Genomic DNA, 20429 nt, shown 5'->3' with positions numbered 1-20429 from the left:
GCAGACAAATAAAAAAGTTAAAGTTCTCAGAATAAAGCAATGAAAATATAATTATTTTTTCTATAAAATAGTTTTTATTGTGTAGAAGTGCAAAAACATAAAAAAAGAAATACCGTATACAGTCGTACACTCGTGTATAAGCCGACCCGCGTATAAGCTGACCCCCCAATTTCACCACAAAAAAAAGTTCCATATATAAATACCCCCAATAAAATGCTGCACAAGGGTTAATGGTTGCCCATAACATGCTCCATAGATATACCGCCCATATTTTGCTGCAAAAGGGTTAATGGTGGCCCATAACATGCTCCATAGATATACAGCCCATATTTTGCTGCACAAGGGTTAATGTTGGCCCATAACATGCTCCATAGATATACAGCCCATAAAATGCTGCACAAGGGTTAATGGTGGCCCATAACATGCTCCATAGATATACAGCCCATAAAATGCTGCACAAGGTTTAATGGTTGCCCATAACATGCGCCATAGATATACAGCCCATAAAATGCTACACAGGGGTTAATGTGGCCCATAACATGCTCCATAGATATACAGCCCATAAAATGCTGCACAAGGGTTAATGGTGGCCCATAACATGCTCCATAGATAAATACCCCCCATATATCGCTGCACAAGGGTTAGTGGTGGCCCATAACATGCTTCGTAGATAAATACCCCCCATATATTGCTGCTGCCGCTGCTGCAATTAAAAAAAAAAAAAAAGACATACTCACCTCTCGTCTCTGGGACCCAGGTGCCGCCACTAGCTCAGGCCCCTGACACTGGTGATATTTACCGGTCCCCGTTCCATTGCCACTCTGTCTCCCGGGTCCTCTGTCAGTGACATTCAGCAGAGGGCGTGCACTGACTATGTCATCACGCCCTCTGACCTGAACGTCACAGTCAGAGGACGCGGAGAACATAGCATCGATGGAACGGGGACAGGTGAATATTGCTTTGCTCCCCGTCCTCCCCCATCATATTCACCCCTCCTGGCGCACAGTCTGAATCTGCAGCACCTCTTCTCCCATGGTCTCGGCACCTCTGCTCTCAGGTTTCAGCCGTTACGTGGTACCGCTCATTAAAGTCATCAATATGCGCATATTCATGACTTTAATGAGCGGTACCACATAACCCTGAACACAGGCGTAGGAGACCTTGGTAGAAGAGTAGGGGCTGCAGAGACAGACCAGGAGGGGATAAGTATGATCTCTGACACCCTCGATCCCCCTCCCCCGCTGACCCCCTGGTATATGACTCGCGTATAAGCCGAGAGGGGGACTTTCAGCCCTAAAAAATGGGCTGAAAATCTCGGCTTCAACGCGAGTATATACGGTAAATGTGGTAACGCTGTAATCATACTGACCCAAAGAAAAAAGCTGCCTTATAAGTTATATTATGCGGAATGACATAAAAAAATTTTTTTCCTGAATTGCTGAGTTTTGTTCATTCTGCCTCCCAAAAATTGGAATAGAAAGTGATCAAAAAATGTCATGTGGCCAAAAATGATACCAATAAAAATGTCAACTAGTCTTGCAAAAAACAAGCCATAACATGACTCATAAAAACCCCAGATATATCTGGTATCACTGTAATTGCACCGACCTGAAGACTAAAGTCATCTAATCACTTACACCACATGAGGAACGGCATAGAAGAAAAAAAAAAAATTTTCACCTGCTGTTGATTTGTTTATTCTGCTTCAAAAAATTGCAGTAAGGCTCGGCACATATCCATCCTGTGCTCTACACTGAGCACTTAAGCCGGTGTTTCCGTGTAAATTCCTGAAATACGTGATTCAGACGGAATCCCCGATGGAAGATTCCCTGTAATGAGGCAGATGGAGGCACTGTGGACTCTGTCTGGCCTATGATACGGCAATGTCTGTTTTTTTAGGCGTGCATAAAAACACTGTCCGCCACAGTCTTGTGCACTTCTGAAAAAAAGACATCGCTGAACACAAGTAACTCTGCTGCCTCATTTTAATGAATCACGTCCCTTGGAGATTTAGATGGAAACCCGAAAGTAATTTAACAGTGTGGTGCAGAGGAGAAATATGATCCCAAACATGTAAAATGTTCCTAATAAAAGCTTCAACTCAATCCACCAAAAAAGTCCTCAGTCATGTCCATCATGTGTCAATGGAAATATATGGGGCTTCCATGCTACTGACCGCACAAAGGCTTTGGATAAGCGAAATGGCTCCTGGCCTTACCCCACAAAAGAAATTCAGCAAATCCTGAGCTCCCAAATCCAAATGTCCCCTCCCTTCTGAGCCCCACAGTGTGCCTAAACCACATTTAGCGTCCACATGTTTGTCAACTCTGTAGCGATGAGAGCCCGCCTAAAGGACGGGTGTATGTCTCCAGAAGCATGAGCTTGGCATAATATATTGATCACTACAACGTACTGGTCACTGCAATATACTGGTCAATACAATGTACTGGACACTATAATGGCAGTTTGCAATTTCACTCGGCAACATCGACTGCTGCTTGTTTCTGGAAAATACCTGTAAAGTCAAAATAGTCACTACACCTGTACATAAATTTCTAAAAGGCTAAAATTTACAAAATGGGATCACTTGAGGGAGGATTCTGTTCTTCTAACACTTAGAGGCTCTGTATATGGAGTCCGTAAATTATTCTTGGTAAATCTGTATTCCAGGAGGCAAATAGCGCTCTGTCCCTCCAGAGTCTCGCAATGTGGCTAATAAGCAGTACTGTTCCATCACATATGAGGTATTTCTACATTCAGCAGAAATTGTGGGATAAATTTTGGTGCCACTTTTACCCATCTCCCAGTGTGACAATGTAAAATCTGGGGCCAAAACTAAATTTTTATGGTAAAAATGTAATTATTTTTTTCTTCACTGCCTAATGGTATAAAATTCTGTGACCCACCTGTGGTGTCAATATAATCACTGCACCTCTAGATGAATTCATTGAGAGGTATAGTCTGTAAAATATTGTCTCTTAGGGTATGTGCACACATAGTTTTTTGTCTCTGCGGATTTTGTAGAGAAAACCGCAGGAAATCCGCAGGACAAAGTGCTGCGGTTTTTCTGCGGATTATCTGCGGATTATCTGCGTTTTTTCTCCGGTTTTGCCCTGCGGTTTTACACCTCATAATGGATGAGGTGTAAAACCGCAGCGTTTCTGCACCAAACAATTGGCATGCTGCGTTTTGAAAACCGCAGCAAAACCGCGCGGAAAAAACGCAGCATGTGCACAGCTTTTTTTTATTTCCATAGGAAATAAAGGTACTGTACAACGCAGCAGAATCTGCTGTGTTTCTGCAGAGCCAAAAACGCTGCGGAAACGCAGCAGAAACCGCAAAGTGTGCACATACCCTTATGGTGCGTTCTGCTGTTCTGGCACCTCAAGGGCTTTGTTAATGTGAAATGGCACTTTCAAACCAATGTTGCAATATCTCAACTCCAATATGGCGCTTCTTCCCTTCTGAGCTGTGTACTATGCTTCAAAAGTAGTTTTCGACCACATATGGGGTATCGGTGTACTCAGGAGAAATTGCACAACATATTTTGTGTTGAATTTTCTCCTGTTACCCTTGTGAAAATAAAAAAAATTGGATCTAAAATAACATTTTTACGGCTCTACGTTATAAACTTCAGTAAAGTACATGTGGGTTCAAGGTGCTCAATACACATATAGAAAAGTTTTCTGAGGGGTCTAGTTTCCAAAATGGTTTCATATTTGTTTGTTTTTTTCCACTGTTTAGGCACATCAGGGGCTCTCCAAACGCGACACGGTGTGTGCTAATTATTCCAGCAAATTTTGTATTCAAATTGTCAAATGGCACCCCTTACCTTCCAAGCCTTGCCATGCCCCTAATTAGTGGTTTTCCCCAACCTATGGGGTATCGGCATGCTCAGGAGAAATTGCACAAATTTTGCAGACCATTTAGGTGTAAAGTAACATTTTTGTGAAAAAAGTTAAATGTTCATTTTTTCCTTTCACATTTTAAAAATTCCTGGGAAGCACCTGAAGGGTTAATAAGCTTCTTGAATGTGGTTTTGAGCACCTTGAGGGGGTGCAGCTTTTAGAATGGGGTCACTTTTTGGTATTTTCTGTCATATAGACCACAGAAAGTCCCTTCAAATGTAATGTGGTCCATAAAAAAATGGTTTTGTAAATTTTGTTGCAAAAAGGGGAAATTGCTGGTCAACTTTTAACCCTTATAACTTCCTAACAAAAAAATATGTTTCAAAAATTTAGCTGAATTAAAGTAGACATGTGGGAAATGTTATTGATTAACTGTTTTGTGTGACATATCTCTGTGATTTAAGGGCATACAAATCCAAAGTTTGGAATTTACAAAAATGTTTGCAAAATTTCATTTTTTTCACAAATAAACCCAAAGTCATATCGGACACATTTTACCTCTATCATGAAGTACAATATGTCACAAAAAATAATCTCAGAATCCAGGGGCGGACACAGACTGTATTGGGCCCCTGTGCAAGAAATTTTTCGCCCCCGCCCTTGATAGGGCAACAAAGTTATTTGTTGTTATCTAATATTGAGGCTATGCAGGGCTGGATATAATATCTGTAGGGTGCTGCTGGGCTGTATTTATTATTTGCCAGTTGCAGCCTCCAAATTATATATACAGGCCAGCACAGCCTCCAAATAACATATATAGCCCACTAGCCCAGCATTGCCTCTAGTTGTTAATATATACAGCCCAGCACAGCCTCCAAATAAAATATGGTATACAGCCCAGCATAGCCTTCAGTTAATATATACAGCCCAGCACAGCATCCAAATAACATACAGCCCAGCATAGCCTCCAGGTAATATATACAGTTTAGCAACAGACTCCAGTTAATATATTTAGAGCCCAGCACAGCCTCCAGGTAATATATACAGCCCAGTACAGCCTCCAGTTAATATATACAGCCCAGCACAGCCTTCAGTTAATATATACAGCCCACCACAGCCTCCAGGTGATATATACAGCCCAGCACAGCCTCCAGTTAATATATACAGCCCAGCACAGCCTTCAGGTAATATATACAGGCCACCACAGCCTCCAGGTGATTTATACATCCCAGCATAGCCTCCAGTTAATATATACAGCCCAGCACCAGCCTCCAGTTAATATATACAGCCCAGCACAGCATCCAAATAACATATACAGCCCAGCATACCCTCCAGGTAATATACAGTTTAGCAACAGACTCCAGTTAATATATACAGCCCAGCACAGCCTCCAGGTAATATATACAGCCCAGCACAGCCTCCAGTTAATATATACAGCACAGCACAGCCTCCAGTTAATATATACAGCCCACCACAGCCTCCAGGTGATATATGCAGCCCAGCAGAGCCTCCAGTTAATATATACAGCCCAGCAGAGCCTTCAGGTAATATATACAGCCCACCACAGCCTCCAGGTAATATATACAGCCCAGCATGGCCTCCAGGTGATATATACAGCCCAGCATAGCCTCCAGTTAATATATACAGCCCAGCATAGCCTCCAGTTAATATATACAGCCCATCACCAGCCTCCAGTTAATATATACAGCCCATCACCAGTCTCCAGTTAATATATACAGCCCAGCACAGCCTCCAGGTAATATATACAGCCCAGCACAGCCTTCAGGTAATATATACAGCCCACCACAGCCTCCAGGTGATATATACAGCCCAGCATAGCCTCCAGTTAATATATACAGTCCAGCAACAGCCTTCAGGTAATGTATACAGTGCCCAGCACAGACTCCAGGTAATATATACAGCCCAGCACAGCCTCCAGTTAATATTTACAGCCAACACAGCCTCCAGTTAATATATACAGCCCACCACAGCCTCCAGTTGATATATACAGCCCACCACAGCCTCCAGGTGATATATACAGCCCAGCATAGCCTCCACTGAGTCCAGGTAATATATACAGTCCAGCATAGCTTTAAGGTAATAGATACAGTCCAGCATAGCCTTCAGGTAATATATACAGCCCAAAACAGCCTCCAGGTAATATATACAGCCCAGCATAGCCTCCAAATTACATATATAGCCCAAGACAGCCTCCAGGTAATACATATAGGCACCCCCATTTCCCTTTGTTTCATAATGCTCTCCCCCATATGTGGTCTACTTTTGGCATAGTGCTTCTCACCCTATGTGGCCCCCCAGTTTATGCTGCTTCTCCCCATGTGCCCCCCAGTTTATGCTGATTCTCCCTATGTGGGCAGCCCAATTCATGTTTCTTCTCCCCCCATGAGCCACCCCATTCATGAGCAGCCAAGCATCTCCCCCAGGGCCCCCCCATTCATGAGCAGCCATGCTTCTCCCCAGGGCCCCCCATTCATGAGCAGCCAGGCCATGCTTCCCTTCTCAGCAGGCCAGGGGCCCCCCATTCATGATTAGCTAGGCCATGCTTCAGTTCTCCCCTAGGATGGAGCCCCCCAAAATCATGCCTGCCATGCTTCAGTTCTCCCCCACCCCAGGAGCCCTCCAAAATCATGCCTGTCTCGGTCCCAGTCCCTTAATCCTGCTCAGCTCTGGTACTCTTCCCTGGAGAAGGCAGGGCAGGCCAGACCAAGAGGATCCATCCATCCAAATTCCACACTGTCCAGTCAGTGTCCGCATTCCTGAGCTGCTGCAGCATATGGGCAGGGGCACGGCAGGCACACAGTGAGTGACTCACACAGACAGACACGTCACACACACTGACCTGCAGCTGCAGCCACCGGCCGGCGCCACAGGCACAGTGAGAGAGTGACAGTCAGTCTGTCTCCTCCTCTCCTCCCCCACAGCGGCACCGCAGCACTGACGCTGGCTGATCTCACTGTGACTTCAGGGCTGTCTCCTCTGCACCGGCGCTCGCTCTCTCAGGAGCAGGGCCAGTTTTAGGCAAAGTGGGGCCCTATGCAAAGTTTAAAATGGGACCCCAAATGCTAACATATTGCACATCACAGAAGCATTTTGGTTGTATTTACATGCGCTGAGTTCAGGCCGCTAAATGAGTGTGATCGACAAAATTGAAGAAGTCATTCAACACTTGTTTCCCGGCCTCTTTCCATCATCTGAGAAAGAATGATGGGGACAGGATGATCACTAATGGATCACTAACAGATCACCATACAGTATCATGTTAGCAGCAGCACATCTACAGTTTACACCCCATAGTCCTCCATATAATATAATCTGCCCCATAGTCCTCCATATAGTATAATACACTCCTCAGTCCTCCATATAGTATAATACACTCCCCATAGTCATCCATATAGTATAATACACTCCTCATAGCCCTCCATATATTAAAATACATTGCTCAGTCCTCCAAATAGTATAGTACACTCCTCATAGTTCTACTTATAGTGTAATGCACCGCCATAGTCACCCATGTAGTACAATTCACTTCCCATAGTATAATGCACCCCATAGTTCTTCATATAATGTATTCCCCATAGTCCTCGATACAGTATAATGCAGCCCACATATAGTATAATGCAGTCACCCCATAGAGCATAATGCAGCCCTGCCATACAATATAATGTAACCCCCCATAGAATATAATGCAGCCCTTCTCTTATAGTATAATGCAGCCAGCCCTTAGAGAATAATGCAACCACCCCAGAGTATAAGGCAGCCACTCCACAGAATATAATGTAGCCCCCCATAGAATATAATGCAGTCCCCCCATATAGTATAATGCAGCCCCTCCATAGGATATATGGCAACCCCCTCATAGGATATAATGCTGCCCCTTATATAGTATAATGTAGCCCCTCCATAGAATACAATGTAGCGCTCCTCATATAGTATAGTGCAGTCCCCATAGAATATAATAAATATAATACAGCCCCCCATAGAATATAATGTAGCCCCAAATAGAATATAATACAGCCCACCTCCCCAAAGAATATAATGTAGCCCCCCATATTATATAACACAGCCTCCCCCTATAGAATATAATGTAAAATGTACCCCCCATGGTATAAAACACAGCCGCATAGTATATAGCCCAGCACCACATGGTATATAGCCCAGCCCACCCCACCATGGCATATAGCCCACTATGGTAAACCGCACAGCATGGTATATAGCCCACCATGGTATAATATAGCCCACCATGGTATACAGGCTGTATACCATGATGGGCTGTATAATACAGCCCAGCATGGTATTATACAGCCCAGCATGGTATATAGCCCCCCAGAATGGTATAATACAGCCCAGAATGGTATAATACAGCCCAGCATGGTATATATCCCCCCCAGAATGGCATAATACAGCCCAGCATGGTATATAGCCCCCCCAGCATGGTATAATACAGCCCAGCAAGGTATATAGCTCCCCCAGCATGGTATAATACAGCCCAGCATGGTATAATACAGCCCAGCATGGTATAATATAGCCAAGCATGGTATATAGCCCCCCCAGCATGGTATAATACACCCCAGCAAGGTATATAGGCCCCCCAGCATGGTGTAATGCAGCCCAGCATGGTATATAGCCCCCCCAGCATGGTATAATACAGCCCAGCATGGTATATAGCCCCCTCAGCATGGTATAATACAACCCAGCATGGTATAGCCCCCCAGCATGGCATGATACAGCCCAGCATGGTATATAGCCCCCCAGCATGGCATAATACAGCCCAGCATGGTATATAGCCCCCCCAGCATGGTGTAATACAGCCCAGCATGGTATATAGCCCCCCCAGTGTGGTAAATAGCCCCCCAGCATGGTATAATACAGCCCAGCATGGTATATAGCCCCCCCAGCATGGTATAATACAGCGCAGCATGGTATATAGCCCCCCAGCATGGTATAATACAACCCAGTATGGTATATAGCCCCCCAGCATGGTATAATACAGCCCAGCATGGTATATAGCCCCTCAGCATGGTATAATACAGTCCAGCATGGCCCCACAGTCCAGTACTCAAACTCATTTTTAAAAAAAACCACACTCCTCACCTTCTCGTGCCTGCGTTGCTCCTGGCTCCTTTCTCCCGCTCTGCGTGAGCGGGAGAAAGCGCACCCGCTGTGTCAGAGGCAGGGCGGGGAATGATGGGAGAGGGATCGTCAGCTGACGCTCTCTCCTCCATCATTGCCTCCTTCAATGCGGGGGGGGTTGGTGGAGTCGGCGCTGAGGGCAGGCGCCTCCCTGCCTCACAGGGGCCCCAGTGCGGCTGCACCTGGGGGAGTAGGGGCCCTAGGCAGCTGCCTGCCCCTAACGCCGGCCCTACTCAGGAGGAGTCAGACCCGCTCCCGCCGCCTCCCGCAGTACTGCTCTCCTCCTTGCGCTACACATGGCTAATTTGAATTTTGAAATAATTAGCCATGTGGTGCTGGAGGATGGAGGGGCCCCCTCTCCCCCGGGGCCCCTGTTCAATGAACGTGCTGCACGGTCAGTAGGTCGGCGCCTGTCAGAATCAGTGGGATACACTGAAGCATTCCAGAGTTATTACCTCATAAAGTGACAGTGGTCAGAATTGTAAAATTTGGCCTGGTCATGAAGGTGAAAACAGGCTTGGGAGCTAAAGGGGTTAACTGAATTATGTTATACAGGGCTGGTTAGGCATAGAGTTTAAAGGGAATCATCCCATTTTAGCCCTATCAGCTGCCGACACTGCCATCAGGGGCTTATCTACAGCATTCTGTAATGCTGTAGATAAGCCCCCGATGTAACCTAAAAGATAAGAAAAACAAGTTAGATTATACTCACCGGGGGGCGGAGTCGGGTGCAGTGGGTGTCGCGGTCCGGTCCGGCGCCTCCCATCTTCATACAATGCCGTTCTCCTCCTTACTTCTGCCACGGCTTCTGCGCAGGCGTACTTTATCTGCTCTGTTGAGGGCAGAGTAAAGTACTGCAGTGCGCAAGCGCCGGGAAAGGTCAGAGAGGTCCGGCACCTGGGTACTGCAGTACTTTACTCTGCCCTCAACAGGGCAGATAAAGTACGCCTGCGCAAGAGCCGAGGGATAAGCAAGGAGGAGGATGTCATCGTATCAATATGGGAGACACCGGACCGGAACACCCATCGGACTGGACTGGATGCCAGGGTGAGTATAATCTTTCAGGTTACATCAGGGGCTTATCTACAGCATTACAGAATGCTGTAAATAAGCCCCTGATGGCGGTGGCCGCAGCTGATAGGGCTAAAATGTGGTGACAGATCCCCTTTAATAATACATAGCTCAATGCTGCTGGATTGGAGGACATGGGGGAAATGACAGGTACGCTTTAAAGCAGATGTAGTAATGCAGCTATGGCAGTTTGCCCCATTTTTAAACCCAAATAAATATGTACATAATGGAAGCAGCTCCAGAGATTCCTAATACACAACTAATGTAGAAATGTAGTCCACATATCTTAGACTTGAAAACGTGGAAAATCAAGTCAGATGCCGCCCAGAGTTGTCAGCAGATGCCGCCCAGAGTTGTCAGCAGATGTCAGGTCACATAGCAGGCGTGCTGTTTATGGACTGTATGAATGCTGCATGGGGCACGGACTGACGCTCTGCTCGTGGATTGGATTAATAAATCGATCTTGTGTGATAATGTAACAGTCATTATATAGTGTAATGGAAGCCTATGAGTATGTGATGTACAGGACAATGTAAGAAGCTGAAATATTTCATGGACTTTTTACACTTCTCTGTTTTACTTTTACAGCCTGCAGTGATTAACATCCCATGTAAGTATTCACCTTCTCACAAGCATTTATACCTGTCTGTGCCCCCCAGCGCCCGGCTCCGGTCTGTGCAGGGTGGGGACTGAGACTTTCTACAGCAGGCGCGATCTAGTGACGTAATGGCGCCTGCTGAGCGGAGTCTCAGATGCACAGGGACTGGCTGAATGGTTGAACAAGAAGCCAATGGTAAAATGGTACTGACAGTATTTTTCATTGGCCCTTATATTCCATGGAACTAGTAACATGTCAACTGTGGGGCAAATTGTGGATCACATTCACCCACTGACTGATTACTAGGAGAAACTTGGGGAACTTCCAACAGATTTTTTTGTGCATACAAGAGAAGTGGATGACATACTGATGATAAAATGGACACATGGACTAAAAAAAGATGAAAATCGGACGCAGCGCACTGAGGAAAATTAGTTTGGGTTTCGTGCAGATGAGAAAAACAGTGACGTGTGAATACGACCCAAAAATAAGTCGTCCGCTGCAACTGTTATTAAATACTTCAATAAATCTAATTGTAAACTGTTGTTTCTTTTTCAGCTGAAGGTGTAAATCGCAGGTAAGAGTCTTTCTCACCATTGTACAGTGTGTGTTGCGCATGCGCCACCTCGGCTCCATCCTACAGGGACATCTCAGGGATGGAGGGTCTGGCGGACGGACCCCCAGCAAACAGCAGCTTATTCCCTATACTGTGGATTGGGGATAAATAAGTGGGAACATCTATTTTAATAGTTCCCATCAATTACTAGTGTTACCATACCTTCTAGTTAACCCTTACCTAATCTATGCATTGATGTATTTCCTTGTACTATAGGACGGACTTCACAGGATTATGTAAAATTACATCACAGAAGAGCAGAGATATTGAAAGGAAGATCACAATTTTGTAAGTGATAAAAATGTAACACTGTAATATAAACCAACCTTCTGGATTCCATAATGATGGAGCTGTCTCCTTATCTCTGATGACTGAGTCATTATATTCTGGGAGGGATGTTCCCCTGTAGATCCAGTCTGCACACAATATCTGTCTACACAGAGAGCCGCCATGTATTGGGCACCGCTCATGGATCAGATTTTACAGCACAAAGATGCCACGACACAGGGATTATTATTTCACTTGTTAAAGGGAACCTGTCAGCAGGATTGTGCTCAGTAACCTACAGACAGTGTCAGGTCGGCGCCGTTATACTGATTATGGTGATGAAATCCGTCTTGTGGTTGTTGTTTAATCTGTATTTGCAGTTTTCAGCTAATTCTATGCCCGTGCTCCAGGGAGGCCTGTGGGGGGTCTTCATGTGGAGCTCTGATTACATATGCGTCTGTATGGCTCATGACAGGTCAGTGATCCCTCAGTGACCTTCCCCTACTTTACATACTGAATATAATTATGGTTTAAAAAAATAAAGTCACATTTATCAGACAGGTGCCGGTGCCTGTGCTGTAACACAATGAGGATGATAATATGGCTATTTTCAAATTATTTAGAGATATAGTTTTTATGTTGTGAAAAAAAAACTAATAAAAATAGTGTGATAAAACACTCCGGGATCGCCTTTGCTGGGGTCAAAGGTCTCGTGCGTTCAGCATGAAACTCAGGCGCAGAGCTGGGATTCGGGTATAACTGACACTGGGTCAGGTTTATTAACGGTGAAAGCAATGCATAAAAGAAATAAAACATAAAACAAATCCTTGCCTGTCCGGCACTAACTAAACAAAGTACAACCTAACTACCAACTGGCGGGCTTCTCCCGTCCAGCCAAACCACAGTTGCAGTGGGCACTGCTTCCACTCACGTGTGTGTCTCTCACACAGACAGGCTCTCTGTGTTCCCAGGCTGAGACACTCACACAACCACCTGGCATCCTTTTATATCCACCTCCCATTATCCATTAGTAAGCAGGTGCGATACTGACCAGACTAGGCCACATAGGAAAGGAATCTGGGCAAGATATACCTGCCCTCATCCACTATTCCCACATAATTCTCACAATAGTTGTCATCGTGGGAATCGCGGCTGTCTGACCATCGGTGAAGACAAGGACTGGAGCGAGCCGCGGAACCCCCACCCCACAGCGGCTAAGTGGAGGCCCTGCATGACAGTGGGTTGGAGGGAAGGGGTTAATGTTTTCAAGAGGGTGAAGGAGGGGGGTGGGGGGTATATTAAGGGGCTTCAGGGGCGGTTACCTTACTTCCCGCTCTGGAGCCACGAGGAATTGTCCGGAAGAAGACCATCCAGTGCCATGGCGTCTGTGGATGCGGTCCTGGAGAGGCTGCGGGCGGCAGCAGAGGCGCAGCCGGTCGGGTGGCTGGAGCGGCAGGTGGCCAGTATTGTTGGTGGGAGCAGCGGTCCATCAGCTCCGGTGGATTCACCCCGGACGAGGAGGCGGGTCAGGCCTCCGGAGCGCCTGTCACCGGGGGCGGCGCCGAGCACCCGCCGCCGGCGTCGGAGCCCCTCCCGGGACCCTCCGGCCGGGGTGCCTGCCGGTGAGCCTGCTGGCGGCCCCCGGGCCGGGAGGAATCCAAGGGCCGGCCGGGGTGCAGCGGCGGTCGGCAGGCCTACGCCTCGGCATGCTCGGGAGGCTGGGCCTGCGCGCGCCAGGACGGCGCGGAATGATGATGTCACGGCAGGCCGCGAGGGAGTCGTGCGGCCTGCCTCTTCGGCGCGAGGAGGCGCCAGGATGGCCGAAGCGGGGAGAGTATCGGGCGGCAGCCCCCGGTGTGCGGGGCGGGCTGGTGCCTCCAGCGCTGTGGCCCCCTGGACTGGGCCAGCAGGAGGGGGCGACGCTGACGGCCGGAACGGCGGCCACGCGGCGAGGGATGCGGGCAGTGGGCGGCAACAGGCTGCAGCCCCTGGGCCTATGCAACCTGCTGGCCTCGGCAGGGAGGATGCAGGAAGAGAACGGCCTGGGAGTGCGTCGGGATCAAGAGTGCCGGTCTCAGCCAGTTTCGGACCTCTGGGGTCGGAGGGTCTTCTGCGCAGCTCCAGACATGATGAACAGCGGGATTCGGGATTGGCGGCTGGAGGAGACACAGCGTCCTCGCAGCCCGGTGAGTATGCGTCTATGTCCTGTCTGTCATCACCCTTAGTGAGGTCCCCTGCGGTCGGGTACGAAGGGGAGGGCCGGACCGGGGCGGTGGGGCACGTTATGGGAGGAGGGGGCCCGTCGCTGATCGGGGGGATTGGGGACATGTTGTCATCCATACGGGATTTGCTGGCACGGATGGAGGGAGTTAGAGAGCCATCGGCGCATCTGGCAACATGGGTAGGGCCAGCTGAGCGGGGGCCGGGCTCGTCGGGGGCGGCTGTCGGGGTTTCGGAGTGTCGGGAGGTCCCTGTATCTGTGTCGGTTCAGACGGAAAAGGAGAAGGAATGTCGGGTCCATTTAGATGATAGGGCCCACGGGGAGGTGTACGTGTGTTTTGAGGGCCCTTTGGGGGCTCATTTGAAAAAAGAGGTGCGGGAAAAGATCTGGAAGGATGAATATGTAGAGATCTTTTCCCTGTTGCCGCTGGCGAAGTTCAATTTGGATAAGGGCAGGAAGGACGACAGCAAAAAAGAGGATGAGGAAAAACGGAGATGGCGTTTGATCCCGCAGACGTTTGCTAATTGGCTCCAGGCGTTTGCAATCCTGGCCAGCGTGATCGGGGAAAAGGCACCGGAAAATTGTTCTCCTCTTTTTTGTTATCTGGATTCAATTGGGGAGGCATATAGGGTTTATGTGGGTCAGGCTTGGCTTCGCTACGACGAGCAATTTAGACAAAGGAAGGCGATTCGTCCGGCGATTCGGTGGGATCAGAAGGACATAAGTTTGTGGTTACGGGTTATGACGCAGTCTAAATTTGGCCATTCCTTTCTTGGAGAAGGGGGGGTCGGAGGGGTTAGCTCATCCAATGGGCAAAGTGGTGGTCAGGGGGCAGGTGGTCAGGCGGCCGTCCAGAGACAGGGTCTCTGCTGGCAGTTTAACGATGGGCAATGCAGGTTTGGTTCAAACTGTAGATTCAAGCACCTGTGTTCCCATTGCAGTGGATCCTCGCACGGGGCTTCAAAATGCTTTAAAAAGCAAAAAGGAAAAGGGGGAGAGTGGTAATTCCAAAGGGGGAGACGCCGGTGAGAATGGCCGCGATGGCCCCTTATCTAAATAGGTTCCCAGATGGTGAAAAGGCGGCATTGTTGGTGTCCGGTTTTACGGATGGTTTTAGAATTCCTGACCCTCCTTTTGAAATACCTCGGGGGCGGAAGAATCTCAGGTCTGCCGACCTTTATGGGGCGGTGGTGTCGGAAAAGTTGGCCAAGGAAGTGCGTTTGGGACGGATGGCGGGGCCGTTTAAAGATCCTCCGTTTGAGGATCTGGTTGTTTCACCCTTGGGGGTGGTGCGAAGAAAGAGCCGAATAAGTTTCGGCTTATTCATCACCTATCTTTCCCTCGTGGTAGGTCGGTGAATGATGGGATTGATCCGGAGCTGTGCTCGGTTGTGTATACGTCGTTTGATGAGGCGGCAAATTTGGTACAGAGGTGTGGTAGGGGGGCACTGTTGGCGAAAATGGATATCGAGTCGGCGTTTCGATTGCTTCCGGTTCATCCTGACAGTGTTAGGTTGTTGGGCTGTTTTTGGGAGGGGGAATTTTTTGTTGATAGATGTTTGCCAATGGGTTGCTCGGTCTCTTGTGCGTTTTTTGAGGCGTTCAGCTCTTTTCTTGAATGGGTCATCCGTGACGTTTCGGGTCTTGAGTCGGTGATTCATTACCTTGATGATTTTTTATGTATTGGCCCGGGGGACTCGGGTTGTTGTGAGAGGTTGCTTAGTGCCGTGGTCTGGGTGTCTGAGCGTTTTGGCGTGCCGCTTGCGCCGGGGAAAACGGACGTGCCTGTCCTTTTTGGGAATTGTGATTGATTCAGTGGTTTGGGAGTTCCGATTGCCGGATGATAAGGTTGAGGCGTTGCGGGTGGAGGTGGCTCGAGCTAGGCGGGTGAAGAAATTGGCGTTGAGAGAGGTGCAGTCGCTACTTGGTAAATTGAATTTTGCTTGTCGCGTCATTCCGATGGGAAGGGTCTTTTCGCGGCGTCTGGCGAGTGCGACAGCGGGAGTGAAGGCTCCACATCATTTTGTTCGACTGACCAGTGATCATAAGGCAGATTTGGAGGTGTGGGACAAGTTTTTGGAGCAATATAATGGAAGATCATTGCTCATGGATGAAGGAGTTTCAAACGGGGAGTTGGACCTGTTTACGGATGCGTCAGGTGGAGTGGGTTTTGGGGCATATTTTAAGGGCCAATGGTGCGCAGCTGCGTGGCCTGATGAGTGGGTCCAGTTGGGCCTCGTTAAGAACATTGCTTTGTTGGAGATTTTTCCCATATTGGTGGCGGTGAACTTGTGCAGGGAGGAGTTTCGGAATAAAAAAGTTCGTTTTCATTGTGATAACATGGGAGTGGTGTGCTCCATTAACAGCCTGACGGCGTCTTCTCCTCCAGTGATTCGAGTTCTGCGGCAACTGGTGTTGACTTGTTTATCGCTCAATGCTCATGTAACGGCTTCTCATGTGCCTGGTGTTAGGAATTCCATTGCTGATTCTTTGTCTCGTTTGCAGTGGGAGCGCTTTCGGACTTTGGCCCCAGAGGCGGAGGAAGCGGGTCTCGAGTGTCCTGCCGGGCTTTGGAAGGTGGTCTCAGGGCTGCAGAACCTTTGATTCGGGCTTCTTTGTCTGCTGGTACTTGGTCGACCTACGAGGCGGTTTGGAACGCTTGGGAAAATTGGTTGGGGGCACGTTTGTGTGGCAACTCGAGGGAGGATCATTTGGGGGCATTGCTAGCATGGTTGGGGTTTGGGGCGGAAGAGGGGTGGTCGGTCTCTAGGGTGGGGCAGATTAGGGCTGGTTTAGCTTTTGGATTTAAATTGCGGGGGCAGGTTGATTTGACCAAGTGTTTTTTGGTCAGCCAGGCTATGAAGGGTTTCCGACGTCGGGGCGGTAGGGGGGATTGCCGGCGTCCGCTGTCATTTGGCATACTTGAACGGTTGGGGGCTGTGTTGGACGAGGTTTGTGTGTCACGGTTTGAGTGTTCTCTTTTTCGGGCAGCTTTTTCGCTTGCCTTTTTCGGGGCATTGAGGGTGGGGGAGTTGGTCTCTCCAGGGCGGTATTCGGGTGGGGGTTTGTTGGACAGGGACGTGTTAGTGGGTGACGAGGGCTTGGAGTTTTGGATTCGGAGATCGAAAACGGATCAGGAGGGTAGGGGAAAAAGGGTGGTGTTGGGCGCTGTGCCTGGATCCCTGATGTGCCCGGTGCGATGCTTGCGGGTTTACAGGTCAGAGCAGCAGAGGGGCGATGGGCCATTGCTGCGGCATGTTGATGGTTCCTTCTTGTCAAGGTTCCAGTTCGTGGCGGTTTTGCGTAAAGGCCTGGACAGGTTGGGTATTGATGGGTCTCGGTTCGCTTCTCACTCTTTTCGGATCGGGGCGGCCACAGAGGCGGCTGCTGGTGGTTTGGGTTCGAAGGTGATACAGCGGATTGGTCGGTGGGAATCGAGTCGTTACAGGTCGTACGTTCGAGTTGGGGCTTTGAATGCGGAATTGCGTGAGGGGGAGGGCGTGGTGTGAGTTGTTTGCGCGGTGGCTAATAGTGGTTTTTTGTCATTACAGGTTGCACTCCTTTGCTGGTGTGGATCCTGGGCCATTCCTTTGTGTATTGGGGAGCTCGGCGTGCGGATATTCGGCGGGAGGGGCAGCATTTGGGTTTTGGGCGCAGTTTGGCGGTGGTAAGATGGTTGGGTTTCAGGGGGATGGGTTGGAACAGGGTTTTGCAGGAAGTCCATAATAGCGCTAGGCTTGACAGGGATCCTGATATTCTAGTTCTGCACGCCGGGGGAAATGATTTGGGGGTCCGTCCTTTCCGTGAATTGGTCAAGGACATTAAGCACGATCTTCTGCGGTTGTGGTTATCGTTTAAAGGGCTAACTGTGGTGTGGTCGGAGATGGTGCCGAGGAAGACTTGGCGGCATGCGAGGTCGGTGATCAAGTTAAATAAGGCACGGATAAAGGTCAATCGGGCAGTGTCTGCGTTCGTGGTTAGGAATGGGGGGGGGTGGTTCGGCATTTTGATTTGGAAGGAGGGAGGGGGGAGTTTTGGCAGGCTGACGGCGTTCATTTAAATGATGTGGGAATGGATCTTTGGGCTTTGGGGCTGCAGGATGGGATTGAGAGGGCCATGGCTTTTCGGAATGGGGGGGTCTCAGGCAATCGAGGTCTTCAATTGCCTTCGTTGTGGCGTGTGGGGGGAGGGGGTCCTTGAAGTTGGTGCTAAATTGGTTTTGGGGGATCTGTGGTTATATGGATTCCTCAATGTTTATCCATGGTTTGGGTCTGGTGAGTTGGGGGGACTTCCGGCAGTGGTTGGTCGGATCCCCAGGGATTAAGTGGACAGGGTAACCCCGTTGGGGGTTTTGGTGCTCCCGAGCCAGTGAGGTAATGGCTGGGAGTAATTTATGGTATGTGTTTGTCCACAGAAAGTATTATTTACGTTTTGGTCACCAGATTTGGAGCTTCAAGGACCCTCCCCAAGGTTGCGATATATTTACAAATTACTGTATGTTATTTAAATAAAAGGCTGCTGTGGCCATTATATTCCATTTGGGTGTCTTGTTATTATTGGGAGTTTAAGTGGGTGGGGGAGTTTCCCAGGGGGTTAGGGGTTGGAAGAGGTAATACAACCGCACATCGCCAACTCCAATGTCATGATTTTACCGCCGATCAGAAACAGTGTTTGCCGCTCTGTCATGCAGATGACAGCGTGACAAGCACCCGGTGTTCGGGGGGCCGAACCCAAACCGTAACAAGGGCTTCCTGGTGAAGTCTGTGTTTGGTGGCTGTGCCCAAACAGTAGGTGTTCGGTACGGATGCCAAACTTTACTGTTCGGGTTCCCTAATCTCTACTAATAAGGGGTTGTGTACAGAGCTACACAGAGCTCATGAATATGGAGGACTACATGGCAGCAGGTTTACTAGTTCTCTAGAGATAATCTTCTGCTGATAAAACAGTGATTTTATCAAAACAACAGCAAACAGTGCAATAAGTGACATCACTGGAAGCAATATTTCCATATCTATGTTATGCTGCTCTCACATTAGGAGCAAATCTTGGTGATAAATTTGCTTTAAAGGGAATCTGTCACCAACTTTTCGCTATGCAATCTTAAAATATGATAATATAGGGACAGAGACCATGATTCCAGCAATGTGCCACTTACTGGGCTTCTTGGTGCAGTTTTATTAAAATCACTGTTTTCTCTACTACAGATCTAGCAGTGCTCTGAATGTTGATCCCTGTATAAGCTCTCCCACACAACTGATTGACAGCTTTCTAGGTAAATTGTAATTGGCCAGAATGCTGCCAATCAGTGGTGGGGACGGAGTTATACCGAGCAGGAGGTCTACATGGCATGAGACAACTAGTCTTCTAATGATAATATCCTGCTAATAAAACAATAATTTTATTGAAACTACAGCAAGCTGCCCATTAGGTGATAACTTGCTGAAATCATGGTCTCTGTCCCTACACCATGCTGCTCTCAGATTAAATAGCAGAAACCTGCTGACAGATTTTCTGTAACTCTAGAATGTAGTCGATGTAAAATGTTGGTAAAGAAAGTACCTAGAATGGAGGGAGGAGGGGAGGAATGAAGCCACATTTGTCATGATCACTAATGCTATTGAACATCCTAACAATTAATGGTATTTGTGCCTTTCAATATGAGATATATATGTTCCATGTACCATAGGGAGCAGAACATACAGTGGCAGGAAGAAGGGATCAACAAGGAGATGATGGAGCTGGAGACCATACAACTGACTCAGTAAGTGCTGAGGAATCTGCACCAGGTTATTGCTACGCCATCTAAGGCTACTTTCACACTTGCGGTTTTTTGGTGTGCATTTTTTGTGCACACAAACGCATGAAAAAAGCATCATGCGTTTGTGTGCGTTTTTTTGCGGGTTTTGGTGAGTTTTTAAAAAACACATGTGTTTTTTGCACATACGTGCGCATTACAATGCGCACATATGCGCTCTCATAGACTATAATGGGTGTTTTGCTGTAAAAAAAAAACGCATTGCGTGTGCATGCGTTTTTTTGGGGCAAGTCGGACGCACGAAAAATGCAACAGGATGCATTTTGTGCGCCCGAGCACACAATACAAAAAAAGCATGTGCGTACAAACGCATGTGTATGCGCACCTATGCGCACCCATGTAAAAGATATGGGAAAAAAACATGCGCTTTTTTGCGCTAAAAAACAGCGCAAAAAAAGCAAGTGTGAAACCAGCCTAAGGCTAGTTTCACACTAGCGTTCGTGGGCGCAACGCAGAGCCGCCGCCAAGCCCCGCCCCCGTCCGCGCCCCCTCCAGTCAGTTCCTCCTCTGATCGCATGAGGCTGCATGCGATCAGTGTATCCTATATTTAGCGTTGGATACGCTGATCGTGCGCTGACCGTGTGCTGGTCTGATTTTGCTGGTCCTGCGCCCTTTTGGCGCTGCGCCCAGAGCACAAAAATGCAACACAGCGTGTTTTTGTGCGCTGGGCGCAGCACCAGCAAAATCAGACCAGCGCACGATCAGCATATCCAATGCTAAATATAGGATACACTGATTGCATGCAGCCTCATGCGATCAGAGGAGGAACTGACCGGAGGGGGCGGGGCTTGGCGGTGGTCCTGCGCTGCGCCCAAGAACGCTAGTGTGAAACTAGCCTAAGAA

General features: G+C 48.3%; 1 protein-coding gene across 1 annotated transcript in view; it reads left to right on the top strand.

The window, feature by feature from the left end:
* The window catches only part of LOC141069676 (uncharacterized), a 46802-nt gene that overhangs the window by 2638 nt on the left and 23735 nt on the right, over positions 1–20429 (top strand). Inside the window, exons 3-6 of the mRNA XM_073559451.1 lie at positions 10659–10680; positions 11227–11245; positions 11501–11572; positions 19458–19532. Coding sequence (XP_073415552.1) covers positions 10659–10680; positions 11227–11245; positions 11501–11572; positions 19458–19532 — 188 coding nt within the window. The remainder of the gene's footprint in view (positions 1–10658; positions 10681–11226; positions 11246–11500; positions 11573–19457; positions 19533–20429) is intronic.

The sequence above is a fragment of the Dendrobates tinctorius genome, unplaced genomic scaffold (assembly GCF_039654945.1).
Source record: "Dendrobates tinctorius isolate UK_male_01 unplaced genomic scaffold, ASM3965494v1 ptg000270l, whole genome shotgun sequence".
Taxonomy (NCBI): domain Eukaryota; kingdom Metazoa; phylum Chordata; class Amphibia; order Anura; family Dendrobatidae; genus Dendrobates; species Dendrobates tinctorius.
Note: the sequence above shows the minus strand (reverse complement) of the source record. Positions and strands in the feature narration are given on the sequence as shown.